General features: G+C 49.9%; 1 protein-coding gene across 2 annotated transcripts in view; it reads right to left on the bottom strand.

Annotated features, from left to right (window-relative positions):
- The window catches only part of GRIK3 (glutamate ionotropic receptor kainate type subunit 3), a 239,892-nt gene that overhangs the window by 75,672 nt on the left and 144,520 nt on the right, over positions 1–19,700 (bottom strand). For both annotated transcript variants that reach the window (XM_033422124.2, XM_004266449.3), the window contains exons 3-4: positions 8,658–8,915; positions 1,612–1,793 (exon numbers count right to left, since the gene is read on the bottom strand). In XM_033422124.2, the coding sequence (XP_033278015.1) occupies positions 1,612–1,793; positions 8,658–8,915 (440 nt within the window). The remainder of the gene's footprint in view (positions 1–1,611; positions 1,794–8,657; positions 8,916–19,700) is intronic.

Raw genomic sequence — 19,700 nt, 5'->3', positions numbered from 1 at the left:
TCACATTCCCTCCCGGTCTTGGAGGTTCACAGCCCGCATTCGCCCGTGAAAGGCTCAAGAAGTCCTCAGTACGCAGACGTGCTCACCTCGGTTTAGTTCAGGGTCAGGCTGAGCACAGAATCTTCATTTTCAATTCTAGGAGTTTTCATGTCAGCAAACTGGGGAGTGAATTCTGACTTTCTGGCTGGATGACCTCAGGCCCAATCCTTTCCCCCGGAGCCTCAGTTTCCCCATCTGAAACCGAGCACGATAATCGCCCCCACTTCCCAGGGTGGCGATAAATGAGGAGCTGTGTGTGTACCCGGCACCGAGTAACTCCTCAGTGAACCCAAGTTGGGATTGTCTTTATTACTCAGTTGCACAAGCCTGGAAGAGGAGGAAGGCACTGGGCGCCGCTGGCCGGGACACTGAGGGTTAAGGGATTTCTGGGGAGCATGTACTTCCTCCTCGCTGAGTGTAAAGGTGTGCCGCATCCATGCTGACTGTGCCCCGGGCACTGGGATAAACGCTTTCCTCGCCTCATCTCACTGAATCCTCCAGAACCAGGGCAGGGAGGGATCCTTCACTCCATCTACAGAGCAGGGGATGACTCCGGGGCCACTTGTTCTTGGATATATAACACCCATGGGCAGAGGCAGGATTCAAGCTCTCAAATGACTTTTTAGCCCCTGTGTGAAGGGTCCTGGGGTGGGACTTCCTCTGGGGGAAGACAGAGGCTGCCGTTCAGCTTGGGCACCCCTTGCAGGGTGTGCGGGGCAGGCCTTGAACGTATTCCTGGCCAGCTCAGCACCTCTCCCCCTGCATCCCTGTGACCCTTCCCTGCCACCAGCCTCTCCCGGGGCCATGTGTCAAGGCCCCACAGAATGCCTCCTCCAATCACCAGGTTCGCTTTCTGGGACCACATAATTGCCTTTTACACAAAGCACTGGTTCGAATCAGAGTGGTTTTGTTTTCGGCTGCGGCACCCTCGGAGGGGGGCTGTGAGCGATTTCGCTGTTTGTTTCTTAGGGGGCTGGCAGAGCTCGCCCTGGTTCCCAGCATGCCACCCTGGGCTGTGTCGGGAACGGAGGCGCGGCCGAGGACCGAGAGCCATTCTCCTCCGCTGCCGTTGCTGCAGAGCTGAGCAGATGGTGCACAGAGGCTCGATAAACCTCCCAGGGATGGGAGAGTGACACCGAGTGCCACGGGCTGCAGGGAATCAGTGGCTGGAAGAGGAATGCTGGGAGCTGTTCCCGAGACCCCCAGGCCTCCCCGTGCTTCCCGCAGTGTTCTATTCCCTCTCCGCAGCCCCCGCCTCCCGCCTGCCCCGAGGTGGCGTGGAAACTAGCATTTGCTCAGCACCCTCCATGCGCCAGGCCTGGCTGGGGCAGCTCAACCATCGTCTCATCCCATCCTCATACCAACTCAGAGTGTCAAGACCACTGCGTCCAATTTGCTGCTGGTGAAACTGAGGCTCACAGAGGCAAAGTGACCACCCAAGGTCATACAGCCGGAAAGAGGCAGACTAGAGGTCGAACTTGGATCTGGTTGACATCATGGAAATGGGAGGGAGGGTGGGAGAAGCGGCAGGCAGACCCCAACCACCACCCCCGCTGGCCGGGGCTCACGCACCTGCTTGAGGATCTGGGCGGCCATGGTGTGGCTGCAGTCGAAGATAATGCGAAATTCCCGGCCTCGCTTCATCTCCTTGAGCAGCGGGCGTGAGTCATCGGAGTCAAGGGGGAGCTGGCGGATCTTCAGGCGGATGCTGTACCTCGATGGGGCCATGATGAGCTCCTGCAGTCGGATGAGCCCTGAGAGGTCCCGGGGCACAAAAGACACATGTGAGCCCACGTCTACCTAGCTGCAGGTATCCACAGACTCGTGTGGCCGCAGGTCTACAGACACACGTGGACACTGACATGTGGCCCACGGAGATAAGTTCATGGACTCAGCCACGCATGTGCAGACCCAGGCACTAGCAGACTGCGGCACAGACACGTGCACCCAGCCGTGCATGCTGGCTCATGCCCACAGGCATGTGTGCACATACAAACACATGCTTACATGCACACACAGGACATACACTTGGGCTGATAAGCACATGTGTACACAGGTAGGTAAAGGTGTGTACACACCTGTAGATTCAAAAGCAGGCACGGACTGCTAGCGAATCCCCCCCGAGTCCACCCACCTGCACCTCTCTAACTCAGTCGGTGTAGAGACTCATGGAGCCTGAACCAGAGGCCCCCCACTCCTCCTCCCCCTGCCCCCTGCAACACTGTGAAGCATGGGACATAATCTTCCTAAACAGTCCCAGCAACCTGCTTCCAGGATGCGGCCCAAGTGGCAGCTCCAGGCTCAGCTGTACCAACGGTTGGACCAGGTAAGGAAGGCCAGGTGGCATTTGTGCCCGGCCTCCACCCCCAAGGGCAGGCTACCCCCGAACACCTCAACCATTCTTCCGGGCTCAGTGCAGCCACCTCCTCCATGACGCCTACCTCTACTGCTCTGCCCAGACAAGATCTCCACACCCCACTCCCATCCTGCCCCTCTCCCCCGAAACTCGGTGGCCTCGTCCTTCAGCACTAGCGTCTTCTGGCCTCATCTCACTCTCCTGGTCCTGTCACAGACTCCTCAACATTAGGGACTGGGTCTCCACATGCCCTAGCACGGGGCCTGGTACTTCGGTTGTGCTCAACACAAATTTCCAGAATTGGATTGACTACTGTCTTTTTTTCTCCCCACACTGAAAAATCCTCCACCTTGGCATTTTGCAAAACCACTTAATCTGGGGACTTCCAGGGAAAACTGAATGTCACTTCTTGGAGACAAATGGCTCGCTTAGGTCTAATTAAGTTCATTTCCATCCTTAGTACAAGGTCCATTCTTGCTGACTCCTCTCTGCTTAGCCTGGAAGCAAGCTTGCTTGCTGTTCTCTCTCGCCCTACCCACTGCAGGAAGAGCGGAGGAAGCACAGGCCCAGGGTCCCAAGCAGGCCATCCCCTCCCACCGGCCGGGCTGCCCGCCCATACTCAGGGCTCGGTGTCTGCATCCTGGCTGCACTGTCCACTCAGCCATGCTCCATTTCCCCGCGAACAGCACTCTGGTTTTCCTTTGGGGAACAACTCTTCCCCCATGCTCAGTCCATGTGACCCAAGAGTCCCCACTCCAGGGACACAGAATCTGGCCCCAGCCTGGTCAATCAGCACACGCACTGCTCTAGGCAAAGGTATGGGCTTAGCGATGGATGTGTGACACCAGCTGGTTCTATCAGATGACTCCCAGGAATTGTGCCAGAGCAACTGGTAAGAGACAACCCTCTTTCGGTTTAACTCCAAATGGGGAGGAAGCATTCTGGGGTCATCACTTAGAACCTGTAAAGGATTCCCACAGGGCAGAAGTCAGGAAACACAGAAAGAAAATAAGCCCTAAAGATACTCGTTTGCACCTCTAAAGCTAAAACTACTCCTGAACTTTCCAGTAAATGAAACCAACAAAATCCTCCCCCCACCCTCGCCTTTTTTTTTTTTTTTTCTTTGCTTAAGCTAGTTTGGAATGGAATAAAGTTCGCAATCAGCTGTCGCAGTGCCCCCTATCCGGACAGAGTCCCCACACACACAGAACCCACTTCCTGAGCCTTCCAGCAAAAAGTCTGGATTTCCAAAGCCATTTCTGATACATACACCTGGGTCTGTCCAGCCTCTCATTCCCACTCCTGAGGGCTGGCCATCTGGAAAGCGAACCGACTGGTATCCATCACTCCACTCTGCTGGGGAGGACAGAGATATTTCTCTGGGACCTAAGTCTCCCAAAGAGCTCTCAAACGAGCTTCGCCATGGCTGTGGGCATCAGGAACCCCCAGCCTCCTAGAAGGTCTCAGATCCAGGTGTGTGGGCTGGGAGAGGGCTCTGGAGCCCTGGAGTGGTCTGGACCAAACAGAGGCCCCAGTGCTTTCTAATACCAGACTTGCTGGGGGCAGGAAGAGGATATCAGGTGACCTTACAGAGGAAGGAGGGGTCACAAGCTCCCCCCAAACACACACACACACCCAACCTTACCCTCCCTCCTCAACTAATCCCAGAAGTTCTTACTTTGGCTGAATGATGCTGCCCGCTCACACCTGTTACCTTGCGAGGCCCTGAGCGCGCGCTTTGCTCCTACTCGCTCAGTTTTCAGACCCACGCACAGCATCAGTAGGCACATGGGCTTTGGGGACCCAGGACATGAGGACAGGGACAGTCTGGATGCTAGAGCAGAGGCCACCAGAGCTTTCTTGTCAGCCAAGTTCATTGCCCTGTGTAATACACAGTGACCCACCTTCTCCAGCAGCAAATGTCAGACCTCCTTCCCATCAGTGTATTCCCAAAGGAGACCAGAGGCTCGTCTTGGTCCACCCCAGCAGAGGACCAGGCTCTTTGTTTGCCTGAGATGAGTCCTCCTTCCTGGCTGCTTCCCTAATCAATCTCTCTCAAAATATCTGCAGTGAATCATGGTTGTGGAAGTCATGCTTTTCACTTACAAAGCACTTCTGCTTTCATTACCCTATTTAAACGTCTCCCTGTCCTAGAAGGCATACAGAGTAGGGGCTTTTGTTCCAATGTTACAAATAAAGAAACTGAGGCCCAAAGAGGTTAAGTGAGCCTCCCAAGATTTTGCAGCATGCCAGCAATGGGATCAAAATTCGAGACCCATTCTTTTTGGCTCTTAAGCTGGGCCCTTTTTCATTAGCCCAGCATTTTCTGAGCCCCTCCCTTTCACTGTTGATGTAAATCCGTCTTTGTGCACGGGTTAGGCTAGGAAGGTGGCTACGTGGCAAAGCTCATATGGTAAACACTGCTGGTCCCTGAAATAATCACTCTTGGTATTCTATAACTGATGAATTGGCATCCTGAAATCACGGGCCAAACTAATGACCAAAGTTGTTTGTATCCCTATTATCACTGGGTTTTCCTGGGCACACAAAAATCGTATTATAAACTCTCCAACCACAAGCCCTACAATCTGTTTTGCTTCCTGCCCCACATGGCACGTTTGCACCTAACAAATTCCACCTATAGTAATAAGTAATTAATAAAGGCTCTTGCCCATGATTTCCCCTTGCTCCTGCCTCCTGACCAACCCCCCATGTGGCCCTGGGTGCCATGGTGTGCCCCCTTCTTCTAGGGAACTGTAAGTAACAACTCTTCTTTCTATGCTATTGGCCTCTTCATATCATCACTTGGTCGTATCTACCCTTTAGATCCCAGGTACATTTTAAAACAGTTCTCCCTGCAGTGGATTGCAGTGATGACCCCAATTCTTCACCCCTCTCTACATCCCCATCCTTTGCCATGTAATTTTTGCAGTGCCCTCCAGCTGTGGGGGCAGGTGACTTGCTCTACCCACGACGTTGGGCTCAACCATGTCAACTGTTTTGGCCAATGGTGTATCAGCAGGCATGACATAAGCAAACACTTGAAATGGAATTGCACACTGGGTTTGTTCTTTTCACCTCTGCCATCGTCATGACGACACGCCTGGGCTAGCCTGCTGGAGGATTGAGAGCCCAGCTACCCCACCATCTCAGCCAAGGCCAGTCTAGATCAGCCAGCAGTCAGCCGACCCCCAAGCAGGTAAGCAATCCAGCTGAGACCAGAACAACTGCCTGGCCAATCTCAGTCGGTCACTGACCCCACAGGCTTGTGAGCTAAATAAATGCTTATTATTTTAAGTCACTAAGTTTTGGGGTGATTTGTTACACAGAATTATTATAGAGATAGATAACTAATGTACCCTTTCCAAGCATACTGAGAGAACCATGATTTTGTTTGGGTGGCCACGTGCCAGCCCCAAGACGTGACTCGGGATGGGTGAAAGCCAATGAGTGGCAGTCCCATCCCTATCTGAATGTGTTTAGGGTGGTAGGTGCAGACCCAATGAGCTGTAGAGTGTGGTCTGTTGGAAGGTTACGAGGCAGATTTTCCTCCCTGATAAGAGGCACGAATCACATTAAGAACAATCCCTTTGGCTTCTACCTCTTTCCTTACCACTTCCTGGGGTATCATCATGTGAGGATGTGATGCTTGGAGCTGCAGCAACTTTATTGTGACTATGAGGGGGAAAGTCAAGAGAACTGCAGTGATACTGACCCAGCACCCTGACTCTGCTGAACTGCTAAACCAGCCCTGGAAAGCCCCATCTCCAGACTTCTTGTCAGTGAGATAACTAAGTGGCTCCTGCTCCAGTCGATTTGAGTTGGGTTGTCTGTTACTCACAGACAAAACATCCTAATGGAAACAACCCTCAAAGCAAACATAGTCAGTCTGCTATAAAGTGCTTCCCATTCCATGGGTTTGATGACCCACAAGCTGTCCTGTCCCTTTGAAATATCCTGATTCTGGAAGCATACTTCTTACTACTCACTATTCTTCATCAAATTTATACTATGGTTTGACTGAATCCAACCCTGAATCCCTAGTACTAAGTTCTTCTTGACCAAACCAGCTCCATCACTGACTCCCCTAAGTTTTAAAATATTTGTTGAATTGAATATCAAGTTGAATCAAACTATAATTAAATACTACAGGAAAGAGTGTGTTGGGCACTTGAAAGGGGGAAGAAATGAAGATGTTATTCCATCTTCTTTTGAGAAGTTAATAGGGGAGTGAATGCCCACCCAGAGGTCACTGGTCATCAGAGCTAAGAATCAAGTGATGTGTACATACAGTCAGAACTAGACATGCTTGGGAAGAGGAGGCTCCAGGCCTCAGCATCCGCTCTGACCAGTCTCACTGGCATCCACCTTCATGCCACAGCATCTTTTCCTCTGCAAAGCCTCCCCCGCTACCCCCATCCAGCCTGGAGGCACCAGAACTGCTGGGCCGTGGTTTATGCCAGTGTCTGTTCTGACTACTCTGTGCCCGTGACACTCTACACATCTTCAATATTACCTGCTCACATCTAATTCTTTTCTTCCATTCTGGCCACCAGTTCTCTTCCAAGCAGCCCCTTTGTTCCTGCCTGGACCAACATGGCCGCCTCTGCCTCAGTCTTCCGGCTCCAGGTTCTCCCTCCAACCCTCTGTACACTGCTGTCAGTGCCACCTTCTAAAACTCTGCTTTTATTATTCTGTTTCTTTGCTCAACAACACTCAATGGTCCCCGGCTGCTTACAAGGTAAAGTCTGAACCCTGAAGCTAGACAGCAGAGACCTTGCCCACAGCCTCATACGTGCTGTTTATCTGACCTTTTCCTCCTCCCCTCCACACTGGGATCCTTTTCCCTGCCAGGCTGTGCTCTTGATGAGACCGCCATGCACAGTCCCACCTCCTCATCTTGCTCTCACTGTTCCCCCTCCTGCGATGCCTTCCTGACTCCTCTCCTTGTCCATCCATCCTCAAGGCCAGGCTCATGTCTCTCCTCTGGTAAATCAGCCCAGACTAGCCAAGGCCATGGAGCTTCCTCTCCCCAGGTGCCTCTAGCTCTGACTGTATGTACGTGTCACTTGGTTCTTAGCTCTGATGGCCTAGAAAGACCAGTGAGCTCTGGGTGTGCACTCACCCCACTTCAATATGACTAACTTCTCTAAAGAAGATGGAATAGCCACATCTTTATTTCTTCTTCCTTACCAGTGCCCAACACATCCTTTCCTGCCATATTTAATTATAGTTTATTTCCATTTTATTTTCAGTTCAATTCAATTCAACCAAACATTTAAACGTCTACATTGTACCAGGTGCTGTGCTAAACCCCGGAGGTACCAAAGACCCATGGTCTGGAAGCAGAAACTGGCTCAAAGATAGACAATCATTCAAAGTGGTATGTTAAGACAGGCAGAACTACAGGGTTGCAGCAACACTGCCATGCCCTGGAGCTGGGCAGAAGTGGCTCTCAATAACTGGGGGCACTGAGTAGGGCTTGGGGTCTCTGCCGTCCAGTATCTACTGTCTGGTGCTTTGGGTATAGCAGGAACTCAAGACATGCTTGTCGAATCCTGAGTTAACTAAATCTCTGATCGTCTTTTCTGAGGGATTCTCTCCCCGCTATCCCGACTCCCCATTAGGAGGTAATCAAGAGCTGACATTGAATCACAGGCAGCTGAGAGCTGGAGGGCTCTCTCCAAGCTGGCTGCTGTAGCTCTTGACTTGTCATGTGGGAAGAGCAGGGCCAGATGGGTTAAGTGACTCGCCAAGGTCACTCTCTTAAGAGGCAGGGCTAAGAAATATCTTGGGACTTGAGTCTTTGGAAAGAAAGAGGAGGAGAGGAAACAGCTCTGTGCTGCCCAGCTAGTAAGCGCAGAGCCTGCGTGTATCACGTACTGTTTGGTTTGAGTCCAGAGTCTGCGCTCGTAGCCAGCACAGAGTTGGATGCGTTTGCTGCAGAGGAGAATGTGTGAATGGAGGGTGCTGGTAGGTGTAGGCGTGGCCGTGCAGGCGTGAGTGTAGATTGGAGCATGCTGCTGGGGTGGAGGCGGGAGTGTAGGGCAGGTGTGAAGTGGGCTGGGCTGGGTGAGTGTGGCTGGTGTGTACCGGGCTGCAGGGGAGTGCAGGGCGAGCATCAGTGACTAGATGAGGCTTGGGTGTAAGTGTGGACTTTTTCCCCAGGGGCAGCTGAGTTGAGCGAGCAGCAAAGATCCCGATCCTGGGGCTCTGCCACCCTCGTCTCCTGCCCTTGGCCCAGCCAGGCCTGGCTGCCCACCTGTGCTGTCGTCATAGACCACGGTGGCCGACCGCCACTTGAGGTACTGGACCAGGTCGAGGATGGCATGGCTGAGGGAGGCGTAGTCCGGGTACAGGTTCACATAGAAGGTGTCTTTGTTGTCCAGTGGGTGGTGCTTCCAGCGCAGCTGGATGTGGGGCACCTCCAGCGCGTTGCAGATAGACTGGACGGCATTGGTGCAGGAGCCCTGGGATGGCCCAAAGATCGCCACCACCCCCAGTGCCAGCTGGTCACAGGCTGCAACAGAAAGAGGGAGGGAGGGATGGTACAGGGGTCAGTGCTGTCTCATCAGGCATCTGGGCACTGGGGGCAGGGGAGCAGTGATCTTGAAAACCCCTCTGAGGTGGGCGACTGATGAGCTCTCTGAATCTCAGTTTCCTCATCTGGAAACTGGGGTTGTAATAGCCCCCACCTTAGAGAATCATAGGGAAGTTGAATGAGATTATGAGTATACACTGTTGGTGGGAATATAAGTTGGTGCAGCCACTATGGAGAACAGTATGGAGGTTCCTTAAAAAGGTAAAAATAGAGCTACCATATGATCCAGCAATCCCACTCCTGGGCATATATCCAGAGAATACTCTAATTCGAAAAGATACATACACCCTATTGTTCATTACAGCACTATTTACAATAGTCAAAACATGGACACAAGCTGAATGTCCATCGACAGATGAATGGATAAAGAAGATGTGGCACACACACACACACACACACACACACACACACACACACTATGGAATATTACTCAGCCATAAAAAATGAAATAATGCCATTTGCAGCAACATGGATGGACCTAGAGATTATCATACTAAGTGAAGTAAGCTAGACAGAGAAAGATGAATATAATATGATATTGCTTATATGTGAAATCTAAAAAAATGATACAAACGAACTTATTTACAAAACAGAAATAGACCCACAGACATAGAAAACAAACTTATGGTTGCCAAAGGGGAAAGAGGGGGAGGGATAAATTAGGAGTTTGGGATTAACAGATATACTCTACTAATATAAAATAGATAACCAACAAGGACCTACTGCATAGCACAGGGAACTATACTCAATAGTTTTTATGTATGTGTATATGTATGTGTGTGAGTGTGTGTATAACAGAATCACTTTGCTCTACACCTGAATCTAACACAACTATACTTCAATTAAAAAAAAAAAGACACAGCATAGCACTCGTGAAATAGAAATGATGATTACTTTTATGTTACCATCTCTGTGATTAGCATCACCAGCTCTGTACCTGGTCCTGTTCTGGGGGGAACGTTGAGAAACATATAGGAATGAAACACCTACCTGCTGGTGACTCTTAAACCTCCAGCCCCACCTGTTCCCTGGCATCCAACCTGTACATCTCACCTCTCACTCACCATCACTATTTGGATGTCTAATTTGCATCTCAGACCTAACGTGTCCAAAATGTCACCCCCTCTTCTCCTCCCAGCCTCCCCCATCCCAGTAAACGGCAGCTCCACTGTCTCAGTGCCTTATGTCCCAAACCCTGGTTTTGTCTTGACTCCTTTCCTCTCATATCCCACATCTCAGCCCATCAGCAACTCCTGCTGCCTCTCCTTCAAAGCATATCAGAATCTGACCACTTCTCTCCACTCCCACCCCCGTCCAAGCCACCATCATCTTTTGCTTGCCTTACTGCAGAAGCCTCCTCACCAGTTCTGGCTTCCTCCGTAATCCTCCTGCCATCTTACCTTTCACCACCTAAGGTGGATGACATCACTCCTTTGCTCCAAGGGCTCCCGCTTCACTCAGTCTCAAAGCCAAAGTCCTTACAGTGATTAATGAGGCCCTACTTGTTGCAGCTCTTCCCCACCCTATCCCCGTCACCACTACCACTTTCTGGCTTCCTCTCACATCCTTCTCTCCCTTCCTCACATCACTCAAGCCCCACTGGCTTCCACGATGCTCCTCAAACATGCTTAGCACACTCATGCCTCAGGGCCTTTGCATGTGCTGTCCCCTTTGGCTGGAATGCTCTTCCCTCAGGTATCCACATGACTCCTTCCTTCCCTTCCTCCAGGTCTCTGCATCTTTGTGTCTTATTAGAAACACATCACTACCCAACCTGTAATAGCAATCCCTGTCCGACCACACTCCTGAAAACCCACACCTGCTTTGTTTCTTTATCTATTAAATGACCACTGAAGTCTTGTTCATTTGTTGACTTTCTCCTCCCACTAGAATGTGGTAAGCTCCAGAGAGGCAAGGGCTTGATCTGTGTTGTTTATTGCTGTTTCAACAGTGCTTAAATCTGGTCTGAGTAGGTGCTGAGTGAATGGATGCTGAATCCCTGCCTTCAAACAGCTCACATTCCTGGGGGAGGCCCAAGGCCTCAGGCAGGTCAGACTGCAGATGCTTCTGGGAAGGGCAAGCATCAGCGGGCACAGCAGCACGTGAAATGAGCAGAAACGAGGGCAGCTGGGCCTCAAAGCGGGGCATAGGCTTGCAGGGATTGTGTCTAAAAGATCCATAAAGTGGGACCTCTCAGGGGCAGTCAGGGGCTCCCCAGGAGCCACTGCCCTTTCTCTGGCAACTGTCTCTAGTTTTCCTTTGGGCTCCACTGCCTTTCCCACTTCCAGTCCCGGAGAGGTAGTGCTAGGGACCCAGACCCCAGCCGACTGCTCACTCACCGCCCCCAGGCCACAGACATTGGTTTGGAGGATGGTCATGTGACCAGTTGGAGCCAATGGGATGGCATGAGACCTCCCACTGAAAAGGGGGAACTTCCTGCTATAACTGGACCTGGGAGGAGGTAAGATGTGGAGGTGGAATAGCCCTCTGTGCTCACAGAAAAAGCACAGTGCTTGTCTGTGAATGGAGTCAGTGTGGGGGACAGAAGAGCTAAGAGAGAGAAAGAAATGTGAGACCCATGATCAAGTGGAACCCTGGACTTTGGTTACATGGACCAATATATTCTCTTTTTGCTTAAGCAAGTTAGGATTTGGCTTTCTGTCACTTGCAACCATCAATGGAGCATCAGTACACCCACCAACCTGTGGCCATGGGAATGACACCGTGTGCACACATATGAACATATGATGCATGTAGGAGGAGGCAAGACATGGACACACAGTGGATTCAGACACATCCTGGCTGCCCCAAGAGCCTCTGGGAATGACCTACTGGGCTCAGGCTCACCCCTAAGATTTGCAAGGCCCAGGGCCAAAGAACAAAGAGAGGTCCACATACCAAGTGGCTAAATATTTAAATGTTTTTAAGTCAAGCTAACAAACTGTTATATAAAACATGTGCTTTTCTCCTACCTTGGCAAATACGCCTTCCTAACAACCTGTAAAGTCAGGTGAGAACGGAGACTTCTCCTACTCAGTGATGTGGGGAGACAAGGCACCAGCCTCTACACTGCCCCCTCCTCTTTGACCACTGGTTCCACCCTGAACCATAAAGGGCCTTGAACTTTCCATGCGGACACCCCACTTCTTATGTCCAAGCTCTGTCCACACTCCTTGCAAACAGCTGTCTCTTGGTCACCCCTACATAGGGCCTAGGAGTGTGACCATGGGAGTGTGGTTCTCCCTCCAGAGGACAGGCCAGGGCAGAGGCTCGTGCAGGCCTAGAGATGGGCACAGAGCCAAGTGGGCAGGAAATTCAGGGTTCTAGATACTTGGAGCAAAGACTAGAAGGGCAGGGCACAGGCTCCTGGTGGGCAAGTCCCCTTGGTCTGACTGACCCCTTGTACTCAGAGGAGACATCAACCAGGGGAGGGTTAGGGAAGCCCCTCCAAAGCACAGGCCCTGGGAAAGAGCCCCTCTTGCCTGGGCTAAGGGATCCAAAGATACAGGGTGGTTTGAATTGGTCATAATGTATGGTCTTCAGGGTATTTTTCCTCGCCACTGACATCCACCTCTCCTCCCTTACTGCCTCCTAGGAATAGGAGATATTGTATAATTTAGTTATTTCTCCTGAAATTTGTACTTCCCCCAAGGACATCAGAGAATGCCACTTATGGTCTGGGTGAAAGAGCACTCTGGGGGGTAGGCTAGTTACTCCCAGGAGTCTGACGGAAGCACCTGGAACACGGGACAGCACAGCCATGTGTGGAAGGAAGCAGGCCCAGCACAGAGGGCATCTCCTGTGTGACCAGGATTCCTCATGGCCAATGCCAAGTGCAAGAGAGGACATACAATAGGGCACATGGTACCTTCCTGGTGCTCCTAAAGTGGTGGGACTGGAGATCAAGTCTGGGAAGCACTGTTTCGTCCCTGCTACTGTCACCCTAGAGTGAATAAACCTCGGGCAGCACTCTGTATGACTGTGTGTGACATAAACCCCAGAGATAATAAATGCTTCCAAAGTTGGAACTCTAGGTTTGTTGGTAAATGGTCCAATTTGGGGACAGTTCTCCTTTTCAGGACCTGTGCCCCAAGGCCATGCCCTGACCTATACTCTCACTGCCCATTCACGTTGTTCTTCTGTTCTCTGGGTTTACTGAATGTCTCTCTGACCACTCGTCCCCTTATGAGCAGGTGCTCCCTGAGCATTTTGTAGCCATAGAGACTGGACACCAATACGGAAGAGATGACGATAGTGCGGGACAGCCATCCAGGCCTGGTCACTCCCTCTTGCCCAAACCTGAAGATGTAGGCACCCTGTGAAATCTGTAGGTGTCTCTCATGCTCTACCTCCTCTTTCTGTTTTGACCCTCCTAGCGGTCCTCTGATGTCCCTGGTTTCCAGTCTACTATCTACTGTCTCTACTCTTTTTCTTTTCCTTCTAGGACCTTCTGATTGATGACTTGGTTGAATAACTTCTGCGTCTCATTCCCTCCCACTACCCCCTCCAAGAACCTGTCTTTTGCATTTTCTGCTTTGATCCATACCCTGAAGCAGGCAGACAAATGCTGCCCTGCCACCTCCATCCTCACCCAGCCCAGCTGCTTAGGTCATGCCCGCTGCTCAGGCCCAAGGTCTGGGGATCCTGTTTGACCGAGAGTGGACCCACCACAAATTATGATGATGCAGAGGATTGTAAGAGGGATCTTGAAGGAGGTGATTTTGATTTTGACATCGATTGTGATGATGATGAAGGTAACTGTAATGATAGCTGTGACGGTCCTGACGGTGAAGACCATATTGCGAGGCTGTTGATGATCATGGTGATGGCACTGGTGAGGGTGGAAAGTGATGATGTTATAACAACAGTGGGATGGTGGTGAGGAGACTCATGATGATAAATATGTCAATGTCACGACAGTAATGGTGATGATGACGGTAGGAACGATGACGGTGATGTAAGTGCTGATGAGGAGGTGATAACAATGTTGATGGTGATGACAGTAATGGTGGTGATGATGTTGGTGGTGATGAGAGGTGATGATGAAGATGCTGATGCTATGACAGTGATGGTGATGTTGGCAAGGATGTGAATGGGGTTGATAACAATTTTGATGGTGTTGACAGGATTGGTCATGATGATGTTAATGTCATGACTGTAACAGGGATGAGGATAGCAGGAATGGTGGTGATGATGTGCTGGTATTGATGAGGCTGGTGATGATGAAGATGTTGCTGTCACTGCAGTGATTCTGATGATGATAGTAGGGGTGATGACAGTGGTGTTGATGTGAAGAGTGGAGGTGATACCATGGCTGACAGTGATAACAGTAACTGTGGTGACACTGCATTGGTTTTGACAGTGGTGACGACAGTGGGATATGATCATAAAGACCACACTAGGTTAAAATTCTCCCAGAGATGCAATGATTAGATCTCACTGCTGGGCGGCAGGAGGCATCAGTCCTGCCCTTCACCTACTTCTTCTCCATGGCCTCTCTCCACATCGCTTTTCCTATCCCTCCCATGTTCCTTCCACCCTCTGAGGAGCTTCCAGCCTGGAAGAACACCGCTACCCCAAAGGGACCAGGGTAGGGTTAGAGCAGCAGCCGCCGCGGCAGCTTTATCTCCAGATGTTTCCAGGGCAGCAGCCAACTCTTGTTCTGGCAGCCCTGAGCACACACAGCGGTAATTACATTATTTGTGGCTTCAGTTTTGAATCCATTTTCTGGTCATTTTATAGTAACTCAGTGGTTCACAGTCATTGCAGGAGTCTACAGCCTGAATGCAGCTCCCCCCCCATACCCCCTTTGCATGGCAATTGTAGTTATAGCAAAAATTATCCCGATCAATTTGTGTCTTAAAAGGAATTGAGCAGCCCAGAGAATAAATGGAGGCAGAGGAGCCTGGGGAGGGCTGGGTCGATTCCAGCCCCACTCCGGTCAGGCTTGGAAGAAAACACAGACGTTCTCTGGGTTGTTGGCTCGGGCACAGCCTGGCAGTCACTGATCTTTTAATTTTCCACAAAACATTTAAAACTAAAGACAATAAGTGAAAGTCCCTGTTAATGGGGAAAGGCCTCCTGGGCCTCATGTGGAGGAAAGGACTAATTCAACCAGAGCTGGCAGGGCAGGTGGTGTCAGGCCTCTGCATGCCCTCAACCCACATGGCCCACGGTGGCTGGATCCAGCTGTGATGAGAACCTCTGCCTAGGGAAAATGAATCTCATTGGGTTAATTAGAATGAGGCCCAAGCTCACCCCTCTGGAAGAGTCCTAATGATGCTCCCGAGGAATACATTTTTAAAAACCAAAGATCAAAAGAAAAAATAAAGATCACAGAACACGGGGTTCCCCGAGGGATGGAGGGTCCCCAATGGGCACCATAATCCAACAGCAGAAATGCCTCCAGGGTCAGACAGGGGTGCTTCTCACCACAGGAGGGGTCTGTCTTAGGTGTATTATCAAAAGGACATTAAGGGAGAGTGACAGTGGAGAGGAGCCACTTACATTTTTTTTATTGAGATATAATACAATTCAGTAAAGTGCATTAATTTTAAGCACAGAATTTTATGAATTTTTACATATAACTGAACTCATGTAACTACTACTTAGATCAAAACACAGCACATTTCCAACACCTAAGAAGGTTCTGTCTTCCCCTTTCCAGTTCATATCCCTCTTCCAGAGGTGATCACTGTTCATTCACTCAAAAATACGTCTGTGAGCCTCATCTGTGATGGTGTGCGTAGCAAGAGCTGGTTCTGTTTTTATTGCTGATTCAATTCCATTGTATAACTGTACCCCCCACCTATCCATTCTTCTGCTGACGGACCTTTCATTTATTTCCAACTTTTGGCTATTGTCAAGAAAGTGGCTAGGAACAACCTTCCAGACATACATTTCACTTTAGTAGATACTTCCAAACAGTTCTCCCGAGAAGTTGAACCAGTTTTCATTCCCACCAGCATTGTGTAGAAAAAATAAACCTCACCTCCTACCTCCCACCCGACCCAGAAAATCAATCTGAGATAGATCATAGAGTTAACTATGAAAGATAAAACAATAGAGCTTCTAGAAGAGAACGTAAGAGAATATCTTCATGACCTTAGGATAGACAAAAACAGAACACAAAAGGCAATAGTCATCATGGAAAATATTGATAAATTGGACTCCTTTAAATGAAAAAGTTTGCTCCTCAAAAGATACTACCAAGAGAGTGAAAAGGCATGCTCATCTGTAACAGATATATGCAATATGTATATCCAGCAAAGGACACATAGCCAGAATATATAAAAGACTCACACAAATCAATATGAAAATGACAAGCGACTCAATTTTCAAAAGTGGTTGAAAGCCTCCAAAAGGCCCTCCAAGAAAGGGAAGCGCCAAATGATCTCTCAGTATCTGAAAAGATGCTCAATATCTCTGGTCATCAGGGAAATACAAAATAAAACCACAGTGAGACATCCACCACATAAACCACCGAAAATAAAACGGACTTTACCACGAGTTAGCAACGACGTGGAGCAGCTACTACGGTCTTGCGTTACCGGGGGGAGTGCCAACTGGTACAGCAACTTTGCAAAACTGTTAGGCTGAACATATGCACATTGGATGACCTCACATTTCCACTCCTGGGTATGTATCCAACGAAAAACGTGCGCGTTCGTGCGCCAAAAGACATCGATGAGAATGTTCATAGCAGAACGACTCTGTGGCCTTGAATGGAAACAACTCAGATGCTCAACAGTAAATTTGATTTTTTAAAACGGTGGTCTGTTCATATAACGGAGCACTACACGACAATGAAGAACAAGAGACTACTGTTACATGCCACAATATAGATGAATCTCACAGACCTACTGTAGGGTGAAAGCGGCAAGGCTCAGAAAGTACACATTGGTGCTCTACTCGTGTAAGGTTCCAAAACAGGCAAAACTGGTATATGGTACCAGCAGTCAGAACCATGATTCTACAGTACGGTGGTGAGGAGGCAAAGGGACGTGCAATCTAGCGGAAGACATGGACGACAATCACATAATTATACCCACACGCCCACACCCACACCCACACCACCAGGGGTCAGGGATGTGAAAAAAAGGTCCAGGGTGTGATAAGATGGAAGCAGGGAGACCTGACCTTGTCCAGAGACTTGCGGAGGGCTCCCCTGAGGACCAGAAGGCTGAGAGGAGGAGTTCTTTAGACAAAGAGGTGGGATGGGGAAAGGGAATTATAAGCAGAGGGAACAGCATGTGCAAAAGCCCTGAGGTGGGAGGAAGCATGGCACCTGAGGATGGCAGGGATGGCTAGAACCCAGAGACTGAGGGAGCCAGTGGCACAGATGTGGCTGGAGGGCCACGTCAGTGCTGGACTAGGTAGGCCCTCCAACAAACAAGGCAGGTGACCTGCTGTAGGATGGGGAGGGGCTGTGGCTTTGGTCACTTGGACCCATCTGGCTGGGCTTCCGGAGCTGAGTGTTTCCGTCTCGGGTCTCCACATAGTGTGGGATTGTGAGCCCCTGCTGGAGGAAGTGTCTCAGCAGGCTCTGAAGCCCTGTCCCGGGCTCACCGCCGGGGAAGGTCCCTGTGCTGAGTGGCACGTGCACCGCTCAAGAGTCATCTACTCCTTTAGTGAATTTTAGACAAAAGGGACAGAAGACACAACCCAGCCCTTAGCGGGCTGGTGTCCATGCGGGCCTCTCTGTTCCGTCTCCGGGCATTTGTTCTGTGTCTTGACCTTTTCACTGAGCAGTGAGTTTTGATTGAGGTCAGTCATTTTCTAGCTGGACAAGGCTGGGCAGAGGGTGCCAGCATGGACTCTCAGCAGGGAGATGGAGCCCTGACCACACGGTGCTGGCCGCAGTGCATGTTGGCAAAGAGCTAGGAGGATGTGGGCAGGGAGGAGTGCACGTCAGCACGGGGAGAGGAGGGATGGAGTGGTGGGCGAAGGACCACTCTGAAAGGCTAACAGGGTGGGGTGCCTCTAGTTTCTGTGCAGCTTGGCCCTGAGGCAGTGGCCTCGAAAATGTCAGTGACAGCTGTGTTCAATGCCAGGAAACCCTCGACCTTCAGCACACCAGGCAAGGAGAAGCAGGGCGGGCGAGGCAGGGACCAGCAGTGCGAGAGCGCCTGAAGGTGTGAGGCCCCTGACCTGATGGCTCAGGGAGTGGAGAGCAAGGCAGCCAATGTAATAAGAACAAGGCCAATGGTACTTCATATGTGCCAGGCACTGTCCTAAGCACTTCACAGAGGTGTGCCTATTTTGTAGACGAAAAAAAAGCTGAGGCACTGGGTGTTTTGTGCAAGGTCACACAACTAATATCAGAACGGACAGGGTGCAGTTCCAGGATGTCTGGCTCCAAGCCCGTGCTACTCTGCCTTTCTATACTGAGGTGTTTACCCACAATGGGGTTTTAGGAAACAGATGGCAGCAGGCAGCACCTTGGCAGGTCTGTACCTGAGAGCCCAGGACACCTTGATTAGCCACTGGGAACCCCTTAGAAAGACCAAGGGGATCTTGTGGATGGGCCTGTCTCCCCAAGATGCATGGATAATGCTGTCATCTCAGCTGACAAGGATTCCGGGCAATGATGCTCAGCCCCTCATGCCCCATTCTCACACTACTCATTCATTGATTCATTCAATGGTCATTTCATTGAACACTTAATATAGACCCATCTTTTAGGTGCCAGGGCTATATCAGTTAAGAAGAAGGAGCCTTCCTCTCAGCTGTGTTGGCGAGGAGGAGAAAGACATTAAATACACACAATTATTTAATTACAAATTGTGATAAGGGCCTTGAAGAAGAGAAGCAAGGGGCTATGATAGCATACGATAGGAAGGATGACCGTGGGAATGAGATTCCTTAGGTCTGAGGGGTTTTTTAATAGAGTTCCATGGAACTCTAGGGTTCTCTGGAAGTTATTTCCAGAGTTATCTAAGACTTTAAGTTAAATTCCAATTACACATATATATGAATGATATTTTTAAAGACAGCGAAAAAAGAGCATACTGGTATACTCAAACGTGCTATATGCCACATTGGAACCTGCCAGCTCATTCAGGTGTCGACAAGTTACCTTGTTTTTTTAGTGAGGATCTTAGAATAAAGTTCTTCAGTCCTTTCTGTGCAGTCATCGGAGTTTATTGTAAATGTGTCACTAACGCGAAAGAACACAGCCCAATATTTTATTTTTGATTTCTTAAAATTCAGGTATGGGGAAAACTATGACTGGATTTACTACAATTATTTTTGTGAATTATGGTTTTCTTGTTATTATGCAGCCAAAAAGAAAAAAATATGGAAACGTACTGAATGCTGAGGCCAATGTCAGACTTCAAGTGTCATCCACAGCTGGGGTCAAACTGTTGTACCCATAGCAGCAGCTGTTTTTGTTTTTAGTAAGTCTTTTTATGGCAAGTAAGTGTTGCATATTTGAACTTCTACATAATCTGTTTTATATATATTTTAAATACTGATATACTGGGCAGGATTTCAATGAAAGAAAAACTAAGTTTGAAAGTGCTGGCTTTGGTTCAGAGGCTTTGGAGACCTGGGCTGGCCTCCTTACCCATCTCAGGAGCCCACCTCTCATACCCCACCCCTTCCCAAGGCCCCCTCATTCCCTCATGGCCTTTGCCTGTGGCCTGGAAACTCCTGATGGACAAACTGCCGCCCCTGAGGGATGACACGGCCTAAGCGAAC

This window comes from Orcinus orca, chromosome 1, assembly GCF_937001465.1.
Source record: "Orcinus orca chromosome 1, mOrcOrc1.1, whole genome shotgun sequence".
NCBI classification, from domain to species: Eukaryota; Metazoa; Chordata; class Mammalia; order Artiodactyla; family Delphinidae; genus Orcinus; species Orcinus orca.
Note: the sequence above shows the minus strand (reverse complement) of the source record. Positions and strands in the feature narration are given on the sequence as shown.